Genomic DNA, 24,226 nt, shown 5'->3' with positions numbered 1-24,226 from the left:
GGAGACTGGCTGCACGACAACATGGATGTACTTAGCACTACCGAATCGTGCACTTAAAAATGCTTAGGATGATATGTTATGTGTATTTTACCACAATTAAAAAGAAAAACGGGCTTCCCTGGTGGCGCAGTGGTTGAGAATCTGCCTGCCAATGCAGGGGACATGGGCTCGAGCCCTGGTCTGGGAAGATCCCACATGCCGCGGAGCAACTAGGCCCGTGAGCCACAATTACTGAGCCTGCGTGTCTGGAGCCTGTACTCCGCAACAAGAGAGGCTGTGATAGTGAGAGGCCCACGCACCGCGATGAAGAGTGGCCCCCACTTGCCGCAACTAGAGAAAGCCCTCGCACAGAAACAAAGACGCAACACAGCCATAAATAAATAAATAAATAAATAAATAAATAAATAAATAAAAAAGAAAGAAAAGCGATCATTTGTTGAGTACCTACTACAGGCCAGGCATTGCAGTGGGCACCAGTGACACAGCATGAGCAAAACAGACACAGTGTCTGCCCTCATGGAGCTTACAGGCTGATGGGAGATATCAATCAGCCACCAGAATAAGTGTAAAACTACAGCTGTTAGGGACTTCCCTGGCTGTCCAGTGGTTAAGACTCCATGCTCCCGCTGCTCGGGGCACAGGTTCAGTCCCTGGTCGGGGAACTAAGATCCCACATGGCGCACGTTACGGCCAAAAGAAAAAAAAAACTACAGCTGTGAGAAGCGCCATGAAGGAGACCCAATCAAGGCGCCAGGGGCAGGAAAGGCTTCACAGAAGAAGCAACATCTGAGATGTACAGAGTGAGTAGGGGTTAACCAGGCAGAGGGACGGGGAAGAGGAGGAGAGCCTGTGCACTGAGAGGGGCCTGGAGCACACTGACCCCAAGTCTCAGGGTGTCAACGGCGGCTGGATGTGAAGCTCTTGAAAAAGGACAGGTCGGGGTGGGGTGGAATGTGCGATATCAGATTAACTAAACTGAGCTACACGAAAACACCTAGCCCAGTGCTGGCCAAGCCAGCAGTGCTCAAGAACTGTTCCCTCACTTACTCATTCCCCAACCCTCCCAGCGCACAACCCCACAACTTCACTTGAAGTTCAACTGCAGAGAAAAAAGTCCTCCCTGATAGCTTTGCTAAGGGCCTTTTGCTACAGTAGCTCAGTAAGAGGCAAACTAATAATACCGTACACCTAAACGGTTACTTACGTGTACTTCAGAATGCCTTCCAATTTTGACGTCCAGATAATAACACTTTTGTCAGCTGATCCAGAAGCAAAGCGCTTGCCTAAAAGTGTTTTTAAAAAGAATAAATTTTCACATCCATTTAGGCCAGCATTTTGCAGAGTATTTCTTAGAAAACGACTTCTTTAAGGTCCCTAGTATGTGTCAGTTGCTTCTCTACCCCTTCCTCTTATCTGTACTGAGTGGCAGTACTTTGGAGTCAGGAAGTTTGAGCTCATATCCTGCTCTGCCTGGCACCAACGAAGATGTACTGAGGGCCTATCACATGCCAGCATCATGTTCTGTGCTCAGAATCAAGTAGTGATTAAAACATACATGCGGTCTACCTTCATAGAGTTTGTCTGGTGGGAAAAGTAGGCATTAAATTAAATTAATCCAATTCAAATACGACGTAGTAAGAAAAAAAAGCAGGCCCTATGAAAGAGAATACCTGAGGACCCAATTTTGGTGAGGGAGGTTTCTGTGAAAATGGTATCTTTCATTGAGACCTAAAGGTTGAGCAAAGCTTAGCCAGGTGCAATGAGAGGAGAGAGACCCATCCATATGGGTCAAACAGATGTGCAAAGGCCCTGAGGCAGGAAAAACCTGCATGTGTGAGGAGCTGAGAGGCAGCCAGCATGGAACATCAAGGGCAAAGGGTGAGGTGGATGGGGGAGGGATCTCTAGGGGCTGTGGGGCCACAGTAAGATCCTGCTCTCTATCCCAAAGAAAGGCTTTAAGCAGAAGAGTGACAGATGAGATTTTCATTTTCACACTGCTTGGGCCATGTGACACTGCTGCAAATACTAAATAATAGAAGCTGCTCTTATTTATTATTTCTGTCACTGCTCCCTTACACTGGCAGGCAGCAGGTGAGGAAGAGTGTGGACTAAGGGCTCAGAGTCGGAGCTGGAATCCCCAGCGACGTCGCCCACCAGCTGCAGGACCAGGAACAAGCTACTGAACATCTCTAGGCCTTCACTTCCTCATGTGAAAAGCGGACGCAACAACAGTATTTACCTCACAGTTGTTGTGAAGATTAAATGAGATTAAAGTGCTTAGGTCTGTGCCTGGCCTAGAATGAATGCTAAACAAAAGTAGCTATTATTATTATTTCCTTACATTGCCTTGTATTGCTTTCCTTGAAGAAAAACTAGCTCTTAATACACCTTTGTATCATAGTTGCTCATTAAATACTTATTCAATTTAAGGGGGAAATCGGAAACAAGCAAAATCATCATTTTTTAAAGAGCAAAACCAAATTCAGTGTATCCTCACTTCTAGATCCAAGGGGAAAAGACTTCCTTATCGTTACACGAGTGTCATGAGGGGCAGCATGATACACCAGAAAGAACAAGGGCTCTGCAGTCAGAGGATCCAGGTCAGGCCCAGCTCTGCCACTGTCACCCGTAATCGCTCCAAGCCTGTTTTCTGATCCGTGAGAGGAGCTGCGATCCCTTCCCTGCCTCCTTCAGAGGGCTGCTGGGAGATCAAACGTGAAGATGTGTGTGGCAGGACCATGCAAAACGCGGACAAATGCCCCTGATGGCAGGTCTCACTCTAAGATCCTCAAGGGCCTTGATGGTGCTGCAGGCCAAAGACGCCCTAGGCTTATAAACTCTGAGGCCTCACAGGTCTTCCCACGGTACTACTCTGAACTTAAACTCAAACACGCACATAAAAAAATATGACTACCGTGGCATAGGGCTCCTGACTACCAGGCAAGAACTAGCGTTGTCTTTGCCACTACCTCGCTGTATGACCTCAGCCAGTCGTGGGACTTCTCTAAATCTTTATGTAGGTGTAACATGAAGAGATTGGGCTAGATCAGACTAACACTGTGTGCCCCAAATTGTGTGTATACATGAAGTAGGTGCATTTTTCTAGAGAGGCATCTGTAGCTTTCATCAGATTCTCAAAGAGGTCTGTCATCTAAAAGAAATTAAAAACCTGGAGCCTGAATGATCTCCATGGTTCATTTAAGCACTGTACCACCGATTCTGCGACTTCTCGGCAGTGGTCACAGAGGGCCACCTCTAATCCTATATCCACTTGACACATGAGGAAATCGAGACTCAGACAGGGTCAATAACCACCTCAGACTCACAGAGCTTTTCGGGTTGGAGCTGTCTCATCCCAAAGTCCATGTTCTTCCCATTGATGCTATGCTGTGCGTAGCACGTATTTACTTTTAACTCTCAATGTCAGTTTCACGCAGCCGATGTGACCACCACCTCTCCTCTTTCTCACCCCACCTGGTGCCCTAACGCCAATGACTCTTCAACCCCACTAGAACCTCCCTCACCCCTTGTGGTCCTCTCACCCCTCATTACTCAGCAACAAGGTTGCTCACCCCTCATTACTCAAGGTCAATGTATATAATCATTCCTTTGCATACATCCTCTGCCCTTGCCCTCTCACTGCATCTTCAGAGGTGCTTGTAAACCTACCACTATGGTTAAATCCAACTCTCCACCTCCTCTGTCCTGTATCTGTGCAGCTCAAAGTGATGGAGAAAAAGACACAATCGCACCACTGATCTCACTTTCAATTCATGATCACCAGCTTTGGGTGGGCCCTTCGTGTAGCTAGGGTCTCATTATACCTCCCGGGGCCATTCAGTCAGCCCCTCAGCTAGGTGGTGTTGTACTCTTTTTTCTTTTTCCTCAACTCTCGGACACCTCCTTCCCCATCCTCACTCTCAGATGCTGCTGCTTCCTATTTCACTGAAAAAACGGAAGAGAATTCTGTTAGACTCCTACTACGACATGCCCCCGCTGCCAGCACTTGCAGTGACATCCTCCACTTCCCACCATGCTCACCTCTGTCCTGGATCCCCTCTCCTCTTCCCACACAGCAACTCTGCTCCAGCAATTCCGCCCCCACCTCTACAGCGTCAACTTTCCTCAAACTCAACACGTCTGAAACTGAACTCCGGATCTCCTGCTGTAAGTTTCTCCGCCTGCAGCCTTCCCCATCTCAGTGGAGGGCAACTCCATCCTTTCAGTCATTCAGGTCAAAAACCATGGAGTCACCCCCAACTCCTTTCTTCACGCCCCACATTCTTTCAGGCAATCCTACTGGCTCCACCTTCCAACTGTATCCAGACTCTGACCACTGCTCCCCACTTTCTCTGCTCCTACAGGGGTCTGAGCTGCCATCACCAGTGGCTGACGCTTCTTCACTCGTCTTTCTGCCCAACCCCCAGCCCTTGCAGGCTGTTTGGGGTACAGCATCTGGAGGGATCCTTTTAAAATATAAATCCAATCAGATTTCTCCTCTGCTCAGAACTATTTAGTGGTTCCCCGTTTTCAGTGAGAATCAAAGCCAAAGTTCTACGACAGCCAACAGAATCCAGCCAGCCCACACCTGCTACCTCTCTACCTTCTTCCCCTATTGCTCCCCACCGATTCTCTCTGTCCCATCCCCAGAAAGGCACACCCGACCTGAGGGCCTCTGCAATGGCTCTTCCCTCTGTGAGGAGCTCTCTTTCCCCAGATGCTCAGTCATTATTTCCCTGCCTCCCCACCTTCAAGTCTTTGCTTGCCTGTCCCCATCTCAATGAGCCACCATGACTACCCTGTTCAACACTGTACCCAACGCCCTGCCCACACAGCACTCTCAATCCCCCTTATTCTGTTCTACTTTTTCTTCTTCCTAACACCACCTTCCGCCGTACTGTTCAATTTACTTATTTACCACGTTTATTGTATGCCTTCCCTCATACTCTCTCTCCTTCCCCCACACACCCCCGCCACATAGATAAAAGCCCCATAAGGGCAGGGATCTTTGTTTTGCTCTCTGAAGTATCTCAAGCAGCTAGAACAACACCTGACACACAGATGGGCCTCAATAAATACTTGAATGACTGAATTGAATTGAATGACTGAACTGAAGTCTAAGAGACTATCTATCTTCCGAAACTGCAAGCTGTACTTGAGCTTACTCAACACGACGAAGGCGCAGCCAAGGAGAGAAATGAGCGGCTGTGAGGCCATTACAGACATAAATCCAGAGCAGCCTCTTACCATCCTTCGCATATGCCACACAGTACACAGTATCTTTGTGTCCCTTTAGGGGCTGAAGTAAGGTGCCATCAGATGTGTCGTAAACCTGGCAAAAAAGAGACAAAAGTACAGATTACCCGCGTGGCATCCAGTAGTCAGAATCCCTGCAGGGTGCTGCTGCTATTTTTGTTGTCAAAACAACACATTTGTCAATATTCTAAATTTGCACCAAGTAAAAACTGAACCAAGAAACCAGAAAGAATGTGACTTAAAGTTGGGAAACCCAAGAAGGAGAGGCTCTGATTCTGCCCATTACATGGCCGGAAATGTGCCATTAATGCTCGAGAAACAAAACTTCACTCCGTGAAACTTCTCTACACAGTTCACTCCCCTTGCATGTATTTGGATATATGACCAAACAAGCTAGGCCCTCCCTAATAGAGCCAGCACAAAGAGCCCAGCTAGAGCATGATTAAATGCCAGTGTAGCCCTGCCCTACTACCAACATCACAGAGAGATGTTTCATACTTGCTACCAAGAGTTGGAAGTCACAGACCTGAACTCTGGGTTTGCAAATTGTAGGGAGTGTTTTAAAACCCATCTGTAACGTGCATTTACGATTTTATAGCTGTGTAACATGTATAAATATGTGGAGATTTAAAAAACACACCATCTGAGAAATAAAAGCAAAACCCTCCAGAAATGGTCAGTGTTGGAGAAGATAACCTATGGGAAAAACCTAAAAGGATTTGGATTGTTTACCCTGGACAGAAGAAGTCTGCAGAACAATTTACCCGCGGCTTTCAGATTATGTAGTTACCATGCACAGAATGGAGATCAGGCCGTCTGCATATCTCGAGACAACAGAGCAAGAGGAAGCGGACTTACGCAGGAGGAAGGGGAGATCATGCAAAGGGTTTCAGGTCAAACATAAAGAGTTCTCTGAAAATTACTTTTATACACTGGGACAGGTTCCAGAGACAGCTTACGTTCTTTGAAAATATGAAAAATAGGACAGCATCCATATGGAATTGTTTAGGAAGGCCAGTGCCTAAAAGCTGGGGTCAGGCTATCTGGCTTCTCACAGAGGGAGCCCCTTCAGGCCTGTTGTTTGAATTTTTCAGGGGGACAAAATATGAACTGACAAAGGCTCACTTTCAAAGGCATTTAAATTATTTTGAACTCTTTCGTTGGTGTCTCAAAGTAAAAAGGGAAAGATTAATGACTCCAAAGGAGGTATTGTTCACAGGTTCCTATCTGATAGACAGTTTACCTACCTGTTTTAAGTAGCCCATTTCCTTCCCTATTAAAAAATAATGACTGGTTTTTCCACCTTGCCTTTTTTATCTTAAAAACAGGGTCAAATTTCAGAGCACTTACAAGAGGCAGAGGAAAAAAAGCACTTAAAAAGGAAACTCAGACAAAATCCTACCAGTAATCTGTTTCCTGCAGCCAAAATCAGTTGGGTTCCGTCGGGCTTAAATGCAAGGTCATATACACTAAACGGGAGACAAGACAAGACAAAAGGACAATTAGGAACCAAAATGATGAGGTCTGCTAATAGCCAGGAAAGCAAACTTTATTTCCATTACGAAGCACTGATTGTGTCTGAGGGAGAAAAATAATAGCTAAGAATTGCATTTGGTTGCAAATTCCATTCAACTACCACACCTTCGATCACAATTCACTTGGCAGTTAGCTGTTGTGTCCCAATTTCCACCTGTCCAGAAGCCAGACATGATTCGAAGAGTAAACAGTGGAGGGCACTACCTCATCTAATAATACCATGAAGGCTACACAAACTGAGAGAACGTGTGAGGGCTAGCAAATCCACAGGTCTCTGAAAAAGTTGGTCATTTATTAAAATATCATTACTGGACTTCCCTGGTGGTCTAGTGGTTAAGACTCCACGCTTCCAATGCAGGGGGCACGGGTTCGATCCCTGGGTGGGGAAGCTCCACATGCCGCGAGGCACAGGCAAAAAAAAAAAAACATTACTCTTTCCAATTAATCAGATACTTACCAAGTGCCTCTTAGGTGCTAGGAGCTAAGAGATACAAGATGAGTAAATCACAGACCCTCCCTGCCCTCAAGGAAATTACCATCCTGAGGAAAGGTGATGGATGCTCAGACACCCACAAAGAATCACGTCATCAATTGTAAAGCACACGTTTTTTTCACATTTGAACATTTCTAATTTGGGGATGTGTCTTATAATTGATGATGTGTCAGTTTAACTGGCAGCATTTTTTGCTTTCTTAGTCGTATGTAAAATAATGATATTTTACAATCAGTGACCTCTTAGACTGGATGAAATATAGAATAATACTGTGATAGAGGCTTTAGGAGACACATTAAAGCATATATTGTAGGATTCCAAGGAGTGGACACAGTGTTCTGATTTGGAGAGGATCAGATAAAGCTTCATGAAGAAAACAATATGTGAAAAAGGTAGGGCTTCTGAGACATGCAGGAGGAGACTGGGTAGGCGCAGCATTTCAGGCACAGAAAACAGAACAAGCAAAGACAAGACAGTGGGAATAGCAAATATCTAAATAACCTAATTTGACTGAAACATTTGGCTATGTGCAAGGCAACAGGGAGCGATAAGGCTGGAAAAAACAGGCTGGAGCCGTATTACAAAGATTCTCAAATGCCCCCAGGCAGAGGGTTTCATTAGTTCAGGTGACCCTAGTAAGAATGTGTCAGACAGCACTGCCAAGATGGCCTATTGTAAAAGTTGAGCATGGGATAAATTAACCTGGCACCTGTGAGTGATCGAAAAATATACACCCTAGAGTATTCCCTGGCGGTCCAGGGGTTAAGACTCCACAATTTCATTGCCGAAGGCGCGGGCTTGATCCCTGGTCAGGGAAATAAGATCCCAAAAGCCACGCGCGCGCGCGCGCGCGCGCGCGGTGCAGCCAAAAAAAAAACCACACCCTGGTAACTACTTGGGGCATTTACCAGACACCCAATGCTGAGCTCTTCAAATGCATTATTTTATTCTGTCCCCACAAGCATTCTGTGAGGTAAGAATTACTACTCAATTTTATGGTTGAGGACACCACAGTTCAGAGAGGTCAAGTATCTTGCCCAACATCACACAGCAAGTGAAAGGGCCAGAATTTTAACTTAGGTCTGACTTTACAGTCTGTGCTATATGGCCTTCCACTCTCCTGAATCACTGTCAAGTATAACAAATCTATGCCACCCTCAATACTTTAACAACAGTGACTAACATTTATTAAGCACGTTTATTTACGTGTGCAAAGTACAGTTTAAATACTTTACATGTATTAACTCACTTAATTTTCACAACAACCTTATATCTGTTTTGCAGATGAGAAAACTAAGGCACAGAGAAGTTAACTAACTTGCCTGAAAATAAACTGCTACTGAGTAGAGGTGGAGCCAGAATTCAAGCGCAAGCAGTCTGACTCTGCAGCCCAAGCTCTAACCACTACGCTTGTGGCCTCCATTATAATTATTGTTTGCATATGCCATAGTTGACAAAATAATTAGCAAGAGTCTCCATGTTTCATCAGCAGGAAAAAAAAAAGTGTTATCATCTACTCAAGGCATCACACATAGAATTCAGAGTTCTTATACAGGCTCCATTGACCTCAGAAGCTTCCTTTAATAAAAATAATTCTTCACATATATTCAAGAGTTAAGAGTTGTTGAAGAGGGTAAATTTACATGATCTCATTTGACCTTACGCTAACATAATGCCTCAGACAGGCCAGGCATTATTGGCCCATTTTTACTGATGAGGAAGCTGAAGTACACAGGCGAGTCATCTGTCTGCTGTCATACAGCTGGCTGATGGAGAAGCTGGAACACAGCGATTGCTACCCCTCTCCAGTTGGGCATCCCTCGTGATAGAAGCAAACACAAACCCTGAGTCCTTCAGCTTCCTTGCTGTTATGTGGTAACAGACCTGAGCCTTCCCGTCTCTCAGGCTTTCTTTCTCAGAACCTAGGGGACGACGTACTGGGTGCGTTTCACACTCTGCGGAGAAGCAGGGCGGGAGAGGGGAAAGCGGGGGGAGCTGGGGCCAGAAGGGCTGACCTCCAGCCTGAGCTGTGGTCCTCACCTACACAGCAAGGCTAGGGAGCTGCCCTCCCGCCTCGCAGGGTACACAAGCACCACCTCCTGTGGGGAGCTGGTGAGGCACGAGGTTTGGGAGGGGTCTGCACCTCTCTTCCATAGTCATCTTGGTCGTGTGGCTCCCTTCCTGCCTTGTACATATCTGAGCCCATCAAAGTGGTTCCCGTGTTGCTTCTTCTTCACTAGGATCATTTTGGGCTGAATTATTAGCAAATCATTTCTGAGCATCTCACTTGAGCCAAGTCTTTAGCTACCTTCCTTTCAGATGTGAAAATTCATTTTCTCTGCATTTCTTGAAGTTTGCTTTTCTAAAGTATAACATACATGTCTGATTTACCCCAATCCAAATTCTTATTGTACTTAGAATCTGTACAGTTCAACTTAAGAGTTATATAATCTTCTGTATTTACACTGTTTCAGATACTATCTTATCCCCTTAATTACAGTCATATGCAATTTCAGGGTAATGACCCTATTTTAGACATTTGTGGACCCACAGTACATGGCATTGTCCTAGACACAAAATGAGTATAACTGACAAACTGACAAGATTTTTATCTTGAACCCCTTGGGCTTTAATTACATCATAAGACCACAGAAACTTTCCCAAACTATTGGGAAAGACCCTAGACCCTGTCATATAGCCCAACTCCCCTACCAGGACAGGAACTCCCTATTGATGGATCCAGCCTCTGCTTGAACACTTCCAGAGCTGGGGAGCTTACCCGTCTGCAGACAGTACGGTAGGATGGCTCTCTCTCCCCACCTGCCCCCTTTTAAGAAAAATGGACATTGTCAGATTCCACTGCAGAGAGGCAGAGGGTGGGTCCTGCAAACTGTCCTCTGCCAACCCTGGGCCCACCCCACTGTCAACTGAAGTCTCAAAGTGCCTCTCCAAATCCTGCACAACCTGATCCAGCCCCCACTTACTTGATTTGAATCTTAAGCAAATTGTTACCTCATTAAGTCTCAGTTTCTTCATCTATAAATGGGGTAACAATTCCAACCTCAAAGGCTGCTGTGGAGATTAAACAAGATAAGGCATGTAAACAGTCTGGCCCACAGCTGCTGTGGATGAGGGGCAGAGCAGATGGCAGCCTGCCTGGAATAAGGCATCATGGTTGAGAAGAATCTAGAGCACTGCTTTGAAGGGAGAAAAGAAGGAGCTCAGAGAAGAATAAGAGAACATTTGGGAAGGGCCTTTGGACAGGAAAATGGAGTTTACAGCTGAACTGAAAAGCATAAATTTAAATCTTAGCAAAAGGGGGCAGGGTGGGCCAGGGGAAGGACCACCTAATTAAGTGCACAATCTGACATGGAAGGTAATGGGGAGTCACTCTGGGTTGATGAGAGGTGGAGTAACGCATCACACAGCAACAGGACTCAAAAAAGAGAATTCCTGCTGCTACACGAAGGTTGACGGAAGCAAAAGAGCAGACCAGCAGGCGGAGCTGTTTCAGTGTGGAGGAAGAATCTTTGACATCTGGGAATTTGGAGTTCTACTACTTATTTTTATAGTTTTTTGTTTTGTCTCATTCTGGGCTATCAGCTTGCATATGTAGCTGCCATCAGTATTGCTGGTCTCTAGAACCCCTAAAGCCCCTACACTAGAATAGCTGTAATGGGCCAAAACCCAAATAACCAATCTTCATTCATCATTCATTCACTCACCTCTTCATTCATTCATGAATACCTCTATCCATGAAATAATCACAACAACGACTGTCTAGGCTCTAGAATAAGCCTTGGAAATGAGTAAGACATAGCCATTGCTTTTAAGGGGTTTATAGACTTCTGGGATCAACAGTTTCCCATAAACTCTTGCACTAAGCAGACTCTAAGTACCACAAAAGAAGAATGAACAAAATCCTATGCCAGGGGGTGAAAACTGGGAGCCAATCAGGCTATATTTGGCCAGCAAACGTTTTGTTTGGCCCATATGGTATTTTATTTTGTATATATATATATATATATATATATATATATATATATATTTTACAGATTAGGTGCCAACATTTAAAAATTAGGACATTTCACATAAAAACTCACATCCCTGGTTTCTGGTGAAAACAGGAAGCTCTGAGCCACGCTGGGCCAAATTCCTGCAGGGTGGTAACTAGCAGAAGCAGAGCAGCTGCTGTCCCTTTCAGTCAGAGCATGCGCTCTCCAGTTTGCCACAGTCTTGCCACTTCTCAGTATCTGACAGCAAAATCAAATGCTCAGCTGCTAGCTATCGGTAGCTTGTGCTATGAATACTTTTATAACAGTTAAGAGAAAAGTAAAAAAAAAATTTTTTTTTTTACTCAAATCTCTATTAAAAGTAGAAGTGAAAGATACAGTTGTAGGGCTATACATTTCAAGAAAAGTGCAGTATAGAAAAGAAGAATACTCCTAGGGAAAACAAACAATTCCTTGTGTTCAAGATGCAAATAAACATCTTGCATTTACGTTGCCTGCCTGATTCCTGCAGGCATTTGAGTCTGCAGCCTCTGTAACACCAGGAATAATTAATGCAGTGGCTAAGAGCATTGGCTCTGGAGTGAGGAAGAAAGCTGGCTCCACCACTTACTCACTGTGTGACCCTGGCAAATTATTTACCCACTCTGTGCTTCAGTCGCCTCATATGTAAAACAGAAATAAGTATAGTACCTATGTCAGGTACTGTTGTGAGGTGACAATGAGATAAAAGATATGAAGTTCTTAGCCAGTGCCTGGTACAAAGTAAGCATTAGCTATTACTGGTGCAGAGTACAAAGAGAGCGACCATCTCCAAAGCGAGGCTTAAGGACGTTTAGGATTTCACTGTGAGGAGATGAAGGCCTCACACAGAGAGGCCAAAAAAAAGACAGAGAGGGAATGTCTCTGTTCCAGTAGCCAAAGCAGAGGCTTCACAATGAAGCTGAAAAGATCATGTAGGAAGTTTTGAAAGTCAGGCTGAGGAGAACTGCCCAATAAGTCAGTATGCCCCCAAATGTGTTGTTATATGATGGATTTGGGGGATAAAAATGGAATAGGACATTAAACAACGGTGAATCATAAAGTGAGAAAGTCATTCTCTTTCGATACTCTTTCAAACCTTCTAACAAAACATAGGAGAAAGTCTTGCTTTGATGCTATTCAACTCAAGCACCTCTCCAACCACACTTGCTAAATCTCTAGCTCTAGAGACACTACACCTGAGGCTCAGAGGTTCCCTAGCAACAGTATCTAGCTACAACTTGTTAACGCCGTTTTGTTTCTCCCTGCTTTTAAGTTCTACAGTTATTTTACATTTACAGCAATTGCTACTGGTTTTCATACACGGTGTAATAAGTTTCCCTGTAGAATGTAAAAGCATGTTTAAAGGAAAATAAGTGGGACAATTTAGAGAAAAGGTTAAGTAAACAAGAGTATAGGTAATACGCGGAAGTGGCATAAGTTGTGAAGATGGAAAACACTGATGAGCCCAGGATGGATTTTGAGTAAAGGAACGACAAGATTAGACTGTGATTACGTGTAAAGCCGCCTCCACAGGCCACTATCTCACGCGTGGTACATCCCCTTGTTCCCTCTCCAGGCCTCAGTTTCTCCACCCGCAAAGCGGTGGGAAGGCGACCCTGCAGTCGCCCAGAGCCGGGACTCAGGGCCCTCAGCCCAGCCCGCAGGCCCGTTACCCTTGGCAACCACCAGGGTTCACGCCATAGCGCCCGCCATCCCCGCTGAGGCTCAGCCTCCCGCTCCTCCCGGACTGCCCCGCTCCTCACCACTGCTCGGCTTTATCTCTCCACGTCAACACGGCCCTCATAGCGGTTTCCCTCACGCCTCGGGCCCCTCCTCCCTGCCTCAGCAACAGGCCTAACTACTCGAGCCGCTTTGTCTCCCTGCGCTACCCCGGCAACGCACATGCGCAGTGAGCTACGCGCGAGGCAGAGAGCTCCGAGTGCGCATGTCTACAAGGGAGGGCTAGAAAGAAGGAACGGGAGGCTGGCTAGAAGGCCTCCTCATATCTAGGGCGCGCGCGATTGGTCGGAATGGGTAGGGGGCGGTGCGTCTTCCTCGACAAAGGACTTGATTGGCTGAGCCGTGGAAATGGCGGCTGTGGTCGAGGGGGGCGGCCGGAAAGCGGCTGAGCAGTCGCACAGACTTTCACTGCCTTCATCTTTTGGTTTCATCCTAGAGCTCCGAGCTAAAGAAGTGTTCGCCTCTTACTCCGCTCCACACCCAGAGCGACGCACCCTCTCGGCCTATTACTGCAGCTGGAGCCCGCTTGAGGGACACGTCTGGGATGGAGAGTCCGAGCCTGGGGGACTGCGGAGCTGCCCCCTCGGTCATCGCCAACCAGCGCCTAGTCCCCGACCGGCCGTGTGACCTCCGGCAAGTTATTGTCCCCTTCGGGCCTCAGTTTCACCACCTGTAAAATGGGAGCGGGGGAGTAGAAGGTGGGTGGGCCTTTCTTACCTAGGGTGGATGAACACTTGGAGGCCGGCAGGGTTAGTTCCTGCGAACAAGGGCTGGAGTACTGAGTACTTTTGTATGTGCGGTGTGGGGCTAAGATGATTTACCTACTTTTTTTTCCCCAAAAAAACATGTGATTCTCAGAACTACCGTGAAAGAGGTATTACCTCCTTTTTACAGATGGAGAAAGAGACTTTGACAGGTTAAGTAACTTGCTCTTGGACCCCATAGGTAGTAAATGGCAGAGCTGGGATTTGAACCCAGTCTGTTGATTTTAAAGTTCGTGCTGTTTTCACCAGGATTCAGTTTCCTTATCGCCAAAATTGTGAACGGTATAATTTCTTAAGATCCACCCAGATCCCCCAAATTATTTAACCCCATATTGCATCAGAAGACTTTGATTCTAATTCTAGTTAGTCACTGGCTCATGCTTTGTTTCCCTATTTGTAGAAAAGAAGTTGGTTAGACATCTCTAGAGACTCATCCAACTTTGAAAATGTAAATATGATTAAGTGATTAGGATACACTCTACTGAAGTTTTTCAACAATAGTAGAGGGGGAGAAGTATTAGACCAAGATTTAGTAGACCTAGGTCCTGGAATCAGTTCTGCAAATAACTTAATCTTCCTGTCACTCAATTTTATCAATAAAATGAGAGTAATCCTTATCCTACCTACCTCAGAAGGTTATTGGATCAAGAATGAAAGAGAGTTTGAAAATTCTTTATCAAGTGTTCTTTACCTTTTAGAGGATTACAACCCCTGATGAAAGTAATAGACACTGTCCCCCCACCGCCCCCAAAATGCACATATATATAAAAATTTTACCTCACTTATTTCGGGGGGAGGACGGTGTCTCACTGACTCATTTAAGCTGTTCTGTTGATCCCCAGGTTAAGAGCTCAGCTATTGGTTCATGTTTTTAAATTTATGCCAAGTGTCACCAGAAATCTCTATAACAGAGCTATTCAATGATTAACAACAACAAAAAAATTTTCTAGCAAGTAGCTTGAGCTTTTCATTGTGCAGAGATTTCCAACTCTTTTTAACCACGTTGGAGGACAGGAAGATATTGGAGAGGAGGAAGATACTCATAGCATGACTGAGCCATACTGATTTTAATCTCTCCCATAGTCCAAATAGTCCATGTGGTTCCTTCTCTGTTATTTAATAAGCAGAGTCTAATTAATTTTAAATGAGCTAATCACTTGGAGTTTGTTTTTTTTCAGGGAGGAAGGTGTTGCTTTGGGATCAGAAAGAGTGGGAGAAGATGAGAAACAAATGGTGATAAAAAGCAACAGTGAGTGTAATCCCTCGCTACAAGAACCCATTGCTTCTGCTCAATTTGGTGGTAGCGCAATGACAGAGTGCCATAAGTCTGTACCATGTGGATGGGAAAGAGTTGTGAAGCAAAGGTTATCTGGGAAAACAGCAGGAAGATACGACGTATATTTCATCAGGTGAGCATGCAAGATGGTAAAGATAGTACAGCCAAATAATTTTGTCTAGACAGGTGGTAGGAAAGCATAGCAGGAGTTTTGGCTCTTTTCTGTTTTTACCATAAAACCATTACAGATTCTGTTCCTTCACTGTCACTGGTTACTTACATCAGGTGATTTGGGGACAAATACTTACATTTTCTCCTACTGTGAATGGCTACTGGTAAGGTTGCACTTAAGCTATATTTGTAAAATTATGTTCTGTTGTCATAGAGGAAACTATTTTAAAGTATCACTTGATCACTTTATTTTAAATGACAAATGCCCGTGGCAAAGTTTGGAAATTATTAATAAAAAATCCGAAATGTGGTCCAGGTTTTTTTTAAAGTCACTTTTATTAACTAGCAATAAGTTTTCTTTAATATCATTTTCTAGCCCACAGGGACTGAAGTTCCGATCCAAAAGTTCACTTGCTAATTATCTTCACAAAAGTGGAGAGACTTCTCTTAAGCCAGAAGATTTTGATTTTACTATACTTCATAAAAGGAGCATCAAGTCAGGATGTAAAGACCAAAGCATGGCAGCTCTGCCATCCCAGCTGCAAAACGAAAGTAGCAATTCAAACTGGAGCCTCAGGACACGAAGCAGGTGGAAAAAAGATGTGGTTTCTTTGCCAGGTGCTAGTTTGGAATTGCAAGACAGCAGAGGACTCTCTAACTTTACTTCCATTCGTTGGCTTTTGAAAGAAGATGATGGTGTTAATGATGCTGACTCCAGAAAGGTTAGAAAGTCCAAAAGAAAGGTGACTGTTTTGAAAGGGATTCAAATTGAGAAAACTAAAACAGGGTGCCGGAGGAGTCTTCCAGATCCTGTTCAAAGTAGTGGAAAAAGAGCATCTGTGTGTAATAAGGCAGCAGATGCTGAAAGTGAACCTCTTGCACAAGAAAGTCGGCTTGAGAGAACTTGCTGCGTCTCTGATGCCAGAGCGAGTGACAAGACCCCCACTGTGACCAGTGAAGAGGAGAGGCTTGGTAAAGAAAAATCATTGTGTTCAGGATCAGATTTTGAACAGACCACTTCTGGCATCATAAACAAATTACGTTCAACCGAAGGAGCAGGACACAACAAGAAGTGTGAGGGTACCTTTTTAGAATCTGAGGAAATAAGAACCGAAGTAGAAGTTGGGGAAAGGAAGGAGCATTTGCATATTGACATTTCAAAAGGCGGCTCTGAAATGGACAACAGCTCACAAACGGAGAAAGACTCTACTTCTGCGAAAATATTCCAAGGTATTCAGTGCACTAAAGTGCTGTTAAACGTGATGAGGATTTTGCACTTCATGCCTGTACCCAGTTAGCATGTGGGAATAGAATGAAGAAGTAGGGCCAAATATCAGATACATTCTACCAGTTGGTCCTAGTGCCTTGGGTAACTGATATTTAAGCCCTTTTGTATGGCAAAGAATCAGCTGGCTACTGCCCCCAACAGAGGGCAATTGTGCCATTAACCATTGCCACCATCCTGGTACAACACCTGGGACTCTCATCCACAGTGCTCTCCTTTCTTCCCTTTTTTCCAGCCAATAATCTTACAACTTTAGGGGAAATAAAAAGGTTTCACTTGTGAAGAGATTTGGGGAAGACTCCTTTTATACATAAACTGGTTGAGAATAGTCAGTATCTTCTCTTTGCACCCCTCCTGTTACTTATTACTGATGTGTGACTTCCAATTTAATTTTGTATATATCATAGTCATTTTTATCTTCTATTGTAATGCTTCTCGAAAATGCTTTAGAGCTCTAAGTAATTCAAAACTGTAATCACATAGTTCATCTATTATTTGTAATATGCTCTTAATACAGAGTTCAGAGCTTAGCACTTTTGCCTTTATAATACCTCAGTGAATAAGAGATAAAAGAAAGGAGACCTTTGAGCAACCCTATATTAGTTATTCATTATGCCATTATGGTATAATGAATAACTCCTTTAAAGAAGAATAGTAATTTTACTTAAAGTCCTATGGGGAGACAGCATGGACAGATTAGTAGAGCAGGTGGTTAGAGTTGGTTCCTGCTCTTGGTCCCACTCATGATTTTATTATGTCTTTGCTGTGCCTGGAATTTCTCTACCTTGAACAGAAGATGACCACGTACACCTAGGAACTGCATAAAAATTCTCCAATGTGTCCTTTAAAGACCTTGAGCTTCCTAAAGCCTTGAGGTTTATGTAGATTTATTGCTAGTAAAATGGGCAAATAAAATATGAGAAACATCCTTTTGTGACTAAAATGGAAGTATCCTAGTCATCCTATGCATAAAGAAGTCTAGTTCTCAACATAAGTACGTTTACTGTAGGTAATAGGTATCCAATGGAGTAGTAAAGACTTTCCAAGGGCCTTAGTTAGAAATTGCCACGTAAATTGAGCTTAGTCTCCTAGTAATAAAGGAGGCTAGTCAGTAATTATCTATAGGAACCCACAGAAGAAATTATCAAGTAGGTAGTAAGCAGTTTCCTTTGTTCTGACTCTTTTTTACTTTCCACTGGGCTTTGCCTATTCAAACTAGAATAGCAAAAAACACTAGACTGATTATCTGGAGACGTGGATACTTGTCCCAATCTATAGTCAATCCCACTATTGTTTTCAGATAGTTGCTTAATTTCTAAGCCTTAGAGTCTTCATCTGGAAAACACAGGTAATAACCCTCACCAGTCCTGTTTTTCACATCATGAATATTGTAAAATGAGAAGTGAAAAAGATGGCTTCACGCTAGACAATGCAAGGTATTATTAACTGACATTCAAATTTAGAGGGTATGGCTATGGGGAGTATTAAATGTGATGATTTTAGAAACTTGAAAGCCTAATAATCGTGGTCAAAGAGTCTTTGTTAAATTAAACTTCCCAGTAGATAGTGGCTTTAGGTGTTCTAAGGTCCAAATCTTAGGCTTTCCTGCAGATTCTGTTTTATCTGTATCATTTTTTTTGTTTGTTTTTTGGTTTTTGGTGGGTTTTTTTTGCAGTACGCGGGCCTCTCACTGTTGTGGCCTCTCCCGTTGCGGCGGCCATGGCTCACGGGCCTAGCCGCTCCGCGGCATGTGGGATTTTCCCGGACCGGGTCACGAACCTGTGTCCCCTGCATCAGCAGGCGGACTCTCAACTACTGCGCCACCAGGGAAGCCCTGTTTTTTGTTTTTTTTTAGTAAAAGTATTCACTGCAGAATATTTGGAAAATATGGAAAATTAAAAGAAAAGAAAAACTAGCAACAACCATTATACCATTATGCCATTTTGGTTTATTCTAATCTCTATCACATTTTTTCTTTTTTTGTTAAATTGGGATCATATGTTGAATATTGCTTTTTTCACTTAAAAATTAATGACATGGGAAAAATTCATGATGTAGTCTCAAAATATTTTAATAGCCACATTGTACAAATGTCATAATTTAAAATATTCTATATTATTTCCAATTTTTCAATGTAGTGAACTCTGAACAAAAATCATAGGGAACTAGTATAACAGTGGTTAAAGGCATGGACTCAGGAACCAGACTGCCTGGATTAGAATTTCAGCTCTTGACACTTACTAGCTGTGGGACCTTGGGCAAGTTACCTAGCATCTCTGTACCTCAATTTCCTTATTTGTAAAGTGGAGACAAAATAGTACCTACCTTGCTCGTAGGTCATTAGTAGGATTAAACTGGTTAATTTTTGTGAAGTGCTTAGAATAGTGCTAAACTGAACGTTTTATAGTAGTGGTGTGTTGTTGTTATTTGCAGCCCTGAATATTTATTTAGGCTAAACCATAGATTCTGTAAACAATGTTCATTCACTGTTTCCTTTTCAGAAGACGCCATCCCACAGACACAAATAGAAAAAAGGAAAACAAGCCTGTATTTTTCCAGCAAATATAACAAAGAAGGTATCCCTTTTCCAATCAGAAAACCAGACTTTATACCTATTTCAAGTGTTCCCCTCTAATACAGTGTGTTTGTTTAGTTCTTAGTCCCCCACGACGCAAGGCCTTTAAGAAGTGGACACCTCCTCGGTCACCTTTTAATCTTATCCAAGAAACACTTTTCCATGATCCGTGGAAGCTCCTCATTGCGACTATATTCCTCAACCGGACCTCAGGTTTGTGGATTCTTTTAATCTTTGTCTTAGTAGAGATAGTGTGATGAGGAGAATTGATCAGGAAACCTGGTCTCAAGTTTGATTTTGACCTCAGGTAAGGCCTTCTTCTTTCAGTCAGTCCTCAAACTCTTCACCTATGGACTAGATGACATCCAACAGCCTTTTTAGCATTAAAGAGCAGATTTTCATTTATGTTCTACTTCCAGATTACTTTTAGTCATCAATGAAAATCCGTTACTTAACCTTCCTCCTCTCTGTGTCATGTATAAAAGCATTTCTTTTTCATTGGATGCTTTCTTTAATGTCGCTGGCACCTTATGTTCTGTATGCTTTTACACTAGTTATATGATGATCTGATTATTTAAAAACCAATATCATACAAGGCCAGGTTTTGGAATAATTTGGACTGTTAACCAAATTGGTTGATGGTGTTGGGTTTTGACTCTGAGAGTGGTTGCTGATTTAGGTAATGTCTTCTCATCAGTGGTTTAAAAAGAAAGAGAAAAAACCTCTCTATATGAGATTTCTAGATAAATAAGTACGTGAGCCTAAAATCAGCCCATCAGGAGGCTTGCGGTCACGTAGTTACTTTTACTTCCCAGGCAAAATGGCAATCCCTGTGCTTTGGCAGTTTCTGGAGAAGTATCCTTCAGCTGAGGTAGCGAGAACTGCAAACTGGAAAGATGTTTCAGAACTTCTTAAACCTCTTGGTCTCTACGATCTTCGAGCAAAAACCATTATCAAGTTCTCAGGTACTTTCCCATATACCCAAAGGGAAAAACATAAATTGTGCCTATTTAAGAGAGCCACACCTTACACTTTAATGTCCTCAGTTGCGACATTAATAGAGGTCATTCAGCTCAAGCACTGAAGGCATTTGAACACAGTTCGTTTGCCCCAAAGTGCAGTCTCCCGCTGACCCAGGTGGTAAATCTTTGCCTAGCACCAGGTCAGGCCGTATGGGCAGGATTAGAGGAAGAAGTCAGTGAAGCAGAAAGTCCAGTTGCCCTCAGGGACATTACCCCTGTCTCGTTAGGTCAGCACAATACAATAACGGTTAGTCAGTGGCAGACAAGCAGGTCAGACGGGGGCGGTGGCTGCAGGAATTCGGAAGAAAGCAGCCACAAGTGAGGCTGTTAGGAGAGACTCTTTCCCGTCCCTTTCTGTTGTTCCTCCTTTCCAGGGAAGGTGTTTTCCTAGAGGCTGACCTGATATGTGGGTGTTGTATTCTCAGATGAATATCTGACAAAGCAGTGGAGGTATCCAATTGAGCTTCATGGGATTGGCAAATATGGCAACGACTCTTACCGAATTTTTTGTGTCAATGAGTGGAAGCAGGTAAGGCCCGTCTCCGGCACATCTTGTCTCTGAGGTAAAGTAAGTCCACCGTTATGGTTAGAACTATTTCTTGGACACACGTGCCATTACAGTCACAACCAGCTTTGTTCCAAGCTTGAGGGGCAGTGGTGGCTTGGGGTTATTGACAGCAGGAGAGGGTCCATAGATTTCCCCAAGTCCACAAAGACTCCCTGGTCTCTGACTGACCTTCTAGCGCTGTTCCTGTCATTTCCATTCATGTACTGTCTCTAGGCCTAATGTGGTTTTCCTCCTGTCACAGTCTACTCGCCTTCAAAAGCACACCACTGAAGGGAAGCAGGCAGGTGCAGGATTGGAGGGCATGCTTGTTGGGTTTCTTCTAGTGGTCTCAGACTATTTTTGTGGTACATGGGTCCTACTTCGCCTGCCCATTCTATTGAGTATGCCCAGCCCACGGGCTTCTGGGTGGCATCCTGGCAGACGATAAGCACTGCCACATAGCCTGTACACTGCCCTCTCAGTCTGTGACTTGCCCTAAAGCATTTAGCTGGGAGGTCTGGCCAAGCCCATCCCTGCTTCACCATTTATTGTGACCTGAGCAGTCCATTTAACTCTCAGGGTCTGTAAGCTCCTGGAAAATGGCATATTAATACTTGACTCATGTTATCACCACCCTCCACACTGAGTCCCAGTGAAGATCAGTACCAAATTGGAAAGTACTTTTTAAACTGTAAAGGATTGCTTTGATGTAAGCTATAATTTTAACCATTCATGAATCTCATTAGGGTAAAGGTTATCATTTTCAGGTATATTATCATAAGGTACTGTTCCCCCACCATATCTTTAAAAAGCCAATTTAAAAAATGTATTTCTGACTAACTTACATAAGGCCTCTGTCTCCTAATGTGTTGTATTTCTTCCAGGTACACCCTGAAGACCACAAGTTAAATAAATATCATGACTGGCTTTGGGAAAATCATGAAAAATTAAGTCTATCTTAAAACTCTTTGACGTTTTCAAGCTTGTTTTTATGCATTGCTTTGCACTTTGATTCTTAAAAGCTCCACTAAGCACAACCGCCTTTCCAGGTGTATAGATTCTAATCAGCCCAACTAGAAACCTAATGTGTGTCTTCTTAATGTGGGTACCACCGGAAGATCTTTGCTACTGAATGTGCTACGACATGTTCTGAGATTTTTTTAAAAAATAAATTGTTATTTGACAGCAATCCTGAAAATGTATATGACTTTTCCAATAATGAAATGTGATTTGAAGTTTAAAAAAACTTTCCTCAGTTATTAATAATATGAAGCAAATTTCTATCAGCCTTGCCTGAGGGAAGATTAGACCTCCTGTTGTCCTTCTATAGAAAATGATATCACACAATTGTTATATGAAGAAGCAAAGAGTTTTCAGCCACACATGTCAGAAAAGATATGATAGGGTAAATTAGGCAGTTAATTAATAAAGTATTTTTATTAAAAAACACTAACCTCCAAAGAAAAATAAGATTATTTTGTCATTCTGTGTCCTTGATGACTGTCTGCTGGCTTTTAGGAGTTGGAGATTTGACCGTTTGATAACCTAATGTGCATATATCTGCCTGTAGTTCTGTTGCAGAGTGTTGGCTTCTGGCTCACGCATTTACCTTGATCCCTGTGTGGAAACTCGAGCGTTTACCCATCTCCCATCTTCCAGCTGGAGGACAGGACCTTTTAAGTTTTATGCCTTTTTTTTTTTTTTTTTTTTTTTTTTTGTGGTACGCGGGCCTCTCACTGTTGTGGCCTCTCCTGTTGCGGAGCACAGGCTCTGGACGCGCAGGCTCAGCGGCCATGGCTCACGGGCCCAGCCACTCCACGGCATGTGGGATCTTCCCGGACCAGGGCACGAACACGTGTCCCCTGCATCGGCAGGCAGACTCTCAACCACTGCGCCACCAGGGAAGCCCTTATGCCATTTTTAAAACAGGTATTATAATGGTATAGCTCAAATACTGAAACATTTACTTTAGAAGGAACTCACAAAACAAACAAAAATCTAAGTTATTAAATCTCGATTATCCATTGTCATTTTAAGGCATAATTTGGAAATTAAGTTGATCGAATAAATGAAAAACAAATTGTTAGGGAAACTACCTCTGATATAGGGTAGAGTGTGAACAGAATCAGGATACAGTGTGCTGCAGAGCTAGTTGGTTGTTTCCACTATAGTGAGTGAGATTCATTTTTTAGAGAAGGATGGATTTTGACCATCCTTCAAAATCCAGGAACAGGAAAACTGGCCACACACACACACACTTCCAAGGCAAACATCACTTCATAACCTCCCATCACGTTTTTATTTAACAGATATCAGAGTAGCATTCACTAAGTGCGAAGCTCTGTGCCAGGGAGGGGCACAAAGATGAAAAGGCTCTGTAGAGACCCTCATGGGAGAGAGGAGGGACAAGCAATAATGAAAGGTAACAAAAGGGGTAAGGTGTGGGGACAGGGTGCCCAACACTGCAGCAAAGAGTCCAGAGGGGCCCCTGCAACCCTGGCCGTACCTGGGGTCAGAGGGTAGGGCAGGCAGCAAGCTTGGGGCCTCAGGTGTGGTGTGGCAGTGGGACCTGCTGTCCAGTCCTGGCCCAGCATCTCCATCAAGACTGTGGGCCTGGGGGTGCAGCAGGGGAGCTGCGCAGCAGCCAGGCCAGGCTTTTCCCCTTTCCTGCAGGTGAGGTTGCCTGGCCTCTGTATCCGTTTCCTCATCTGTTGAGAATGGATCAGTGATGCCTACCTCACACAATTATGATTATTAATGTATGAAATTGCTTAAATGGAGCCTGGCTTAGAAAAGTGCTACATTAATGAGGCCCATAGGGATGGTCTGAGTGATGACCTCAGGTTGTTGAGAGGGTTACAAAAATAATGCGTTTCAGTAAGGATGGTACCTTATGCAGAGTAAGCACTCAAGTGTTTGGGTCTTTTCTAACTTCTTTATTTGAGACAAAATCCACATAACATAAAATTGATTTAACCATTTTTTAAAGTGTACAATTCAGTGGTTTTTAGCACATTCACAGTGTTGTGCAACCGTCATCACTAACTCCAAGATATTTCCATCACCCCAACAAGAAACCCCTTACCTATTAGCAGTCAAACCCAACGATCCCTCCCTCCCCCAGCCTCTGGCAACCACTCGTCTGCTTTCTGTGTCTATAGATTTGCCAGTTCTGGGCATTTCTTACAAATGGAATCATATAACCTGTGGCCTTTTGTATCTGGCTTCTTTCACTCAGTGTATTTTGAAGGTTCGTACGTGTTGCGGTATTACCGACCCAGGTTCTTAGACTCTAATCAACAGAAATTGATAAGAGGCCAGATGAGAAATTCAGGCAAGGCTTTATTGGAACTAGTGCTGCGGCAGGAGGGAGTGAAAACAAATAAGTTCCCTTGCTCGCTTCTTGGGTGGAGGGGGGTGAGCAGGTCCCTTAAATGGGGCAAGGGTAGAGGCTGACCCATGGGTCGGGCTGGAGGGGGGGCTTAGGTGGTCTGCCCACCCCCCTCGTGGTGCTGTGTGCAGGGGGC

At 43.9% G+C, this 24,226-nt stretch overlaps 2 protein-coding genes across 11 annotated transcripts in view; one reads left to right on the top strand and one right to left on the bottom strand.

Moving 5' to 3' along the window:
- Nucleotides 1–13,233, bottom strand: part of IFT122 (intraflagellar transport 122) — a 77,606-nt gene extending 64,373 nt beyond the window's left edge. For 4 of the 7 annotated variants that reach the window (XM_022562735.2, XM_022562736.2, XM_022562734.2 and 1 more), the window contains exons 1-4: nt 13,083–13,232; nt 6,659–6,725; nt 5,248–5,332; nt 1,205–1,283 (exon numbers count right to left, since the gene is read on the bottom strand). In XM_022562735.2, the coding sequence (XP_022418443.2) occupies nt 1,205–1,283; nt 5,248–5,332; nt 6,659–6,725; nt 13,083–13,123 (272 nt within the window). In that variant the 5' untranslated portion in view covers nt 13,124–13,232. Of the gene's footprint in view, nt 1–1,204; nt 1,284–3,824; nt 3,931–5,247; nt 5,333–6,658; nt 6,726–13,082 lie in introns of those variants that run through there. The other 3 variants (XM_022562744.2, XM_022562741.2, XM_089919744.1) reach the window with 3 other exon arrangements.
- A 164-nt stretch (nt 13,234–13,397) lies between these two features.
- MBD4 (methyl-CpG binding domain 4, DNA glycosylase) lies at nt 13,398–22,148 on the top strand. Of its 4 annotated transcripts, none has more exons than XM_089919745.1 (8): nt 13,399–13,692; nt 15,002–15,232; nt 15,647–16,500; nt 19,060–19,131; nt 19,209–19,343; nt 19,946–20,095; nt 20,578–20,681; nt 21,584–22,148. In XM_089919745.1, the coding sequence occupies exons 1-8, from the start codon at nt 13,604–13,606 to the stop codon at nt 21,659–21,661; spliced, it is 1,713 nt and encodes a 570-aa protein (XP_089775871.1). In that variant the 5' UTR covers nt 13,399–13,603; the 3' UTR covers nt 21,662–22,148. The 4 variants fall into 4 exon arrangements, with proteins under 4 accessions (XP_089775872.1, XP_089775871.1, XP_089775873.1 ...); XM_022562798.3 differs by having other exon boundaries at nt 13,402–13,692; nt 19,057–19,131; XM_089919746.1 differs by lacking the exon at nt 19,946–20,095 and having other exon boundaries at nt 13,398–13,692; nt 19,057–19,131.
- Nucleotides 22,149–24,226: the final 2,078 nt, after the last annotated feature.

This window comes from Delphinapterus leucas, chromosome 10 (assembly GCF_059928025.1).
Source record: "Delphinapterus leucas isolate spDelLeu-1000000601 "Yukka" chromosome 10, BTC_Dleu_Yukka2, whole genome shotgun sequence".
In the NCBI taxonomy this organism is placed as follows: domain Eukaryota; kingdom Metazoa; phylum Chordata; class Mammalia; order Artiodactyla; family Monodontidae; genus Delphinapterus; species Delphinapterus leucas.
Note: the sequence above shows the minus strand (reverse complement) of the source record. Positions and strands in the feature narration are given on the sequence as shown.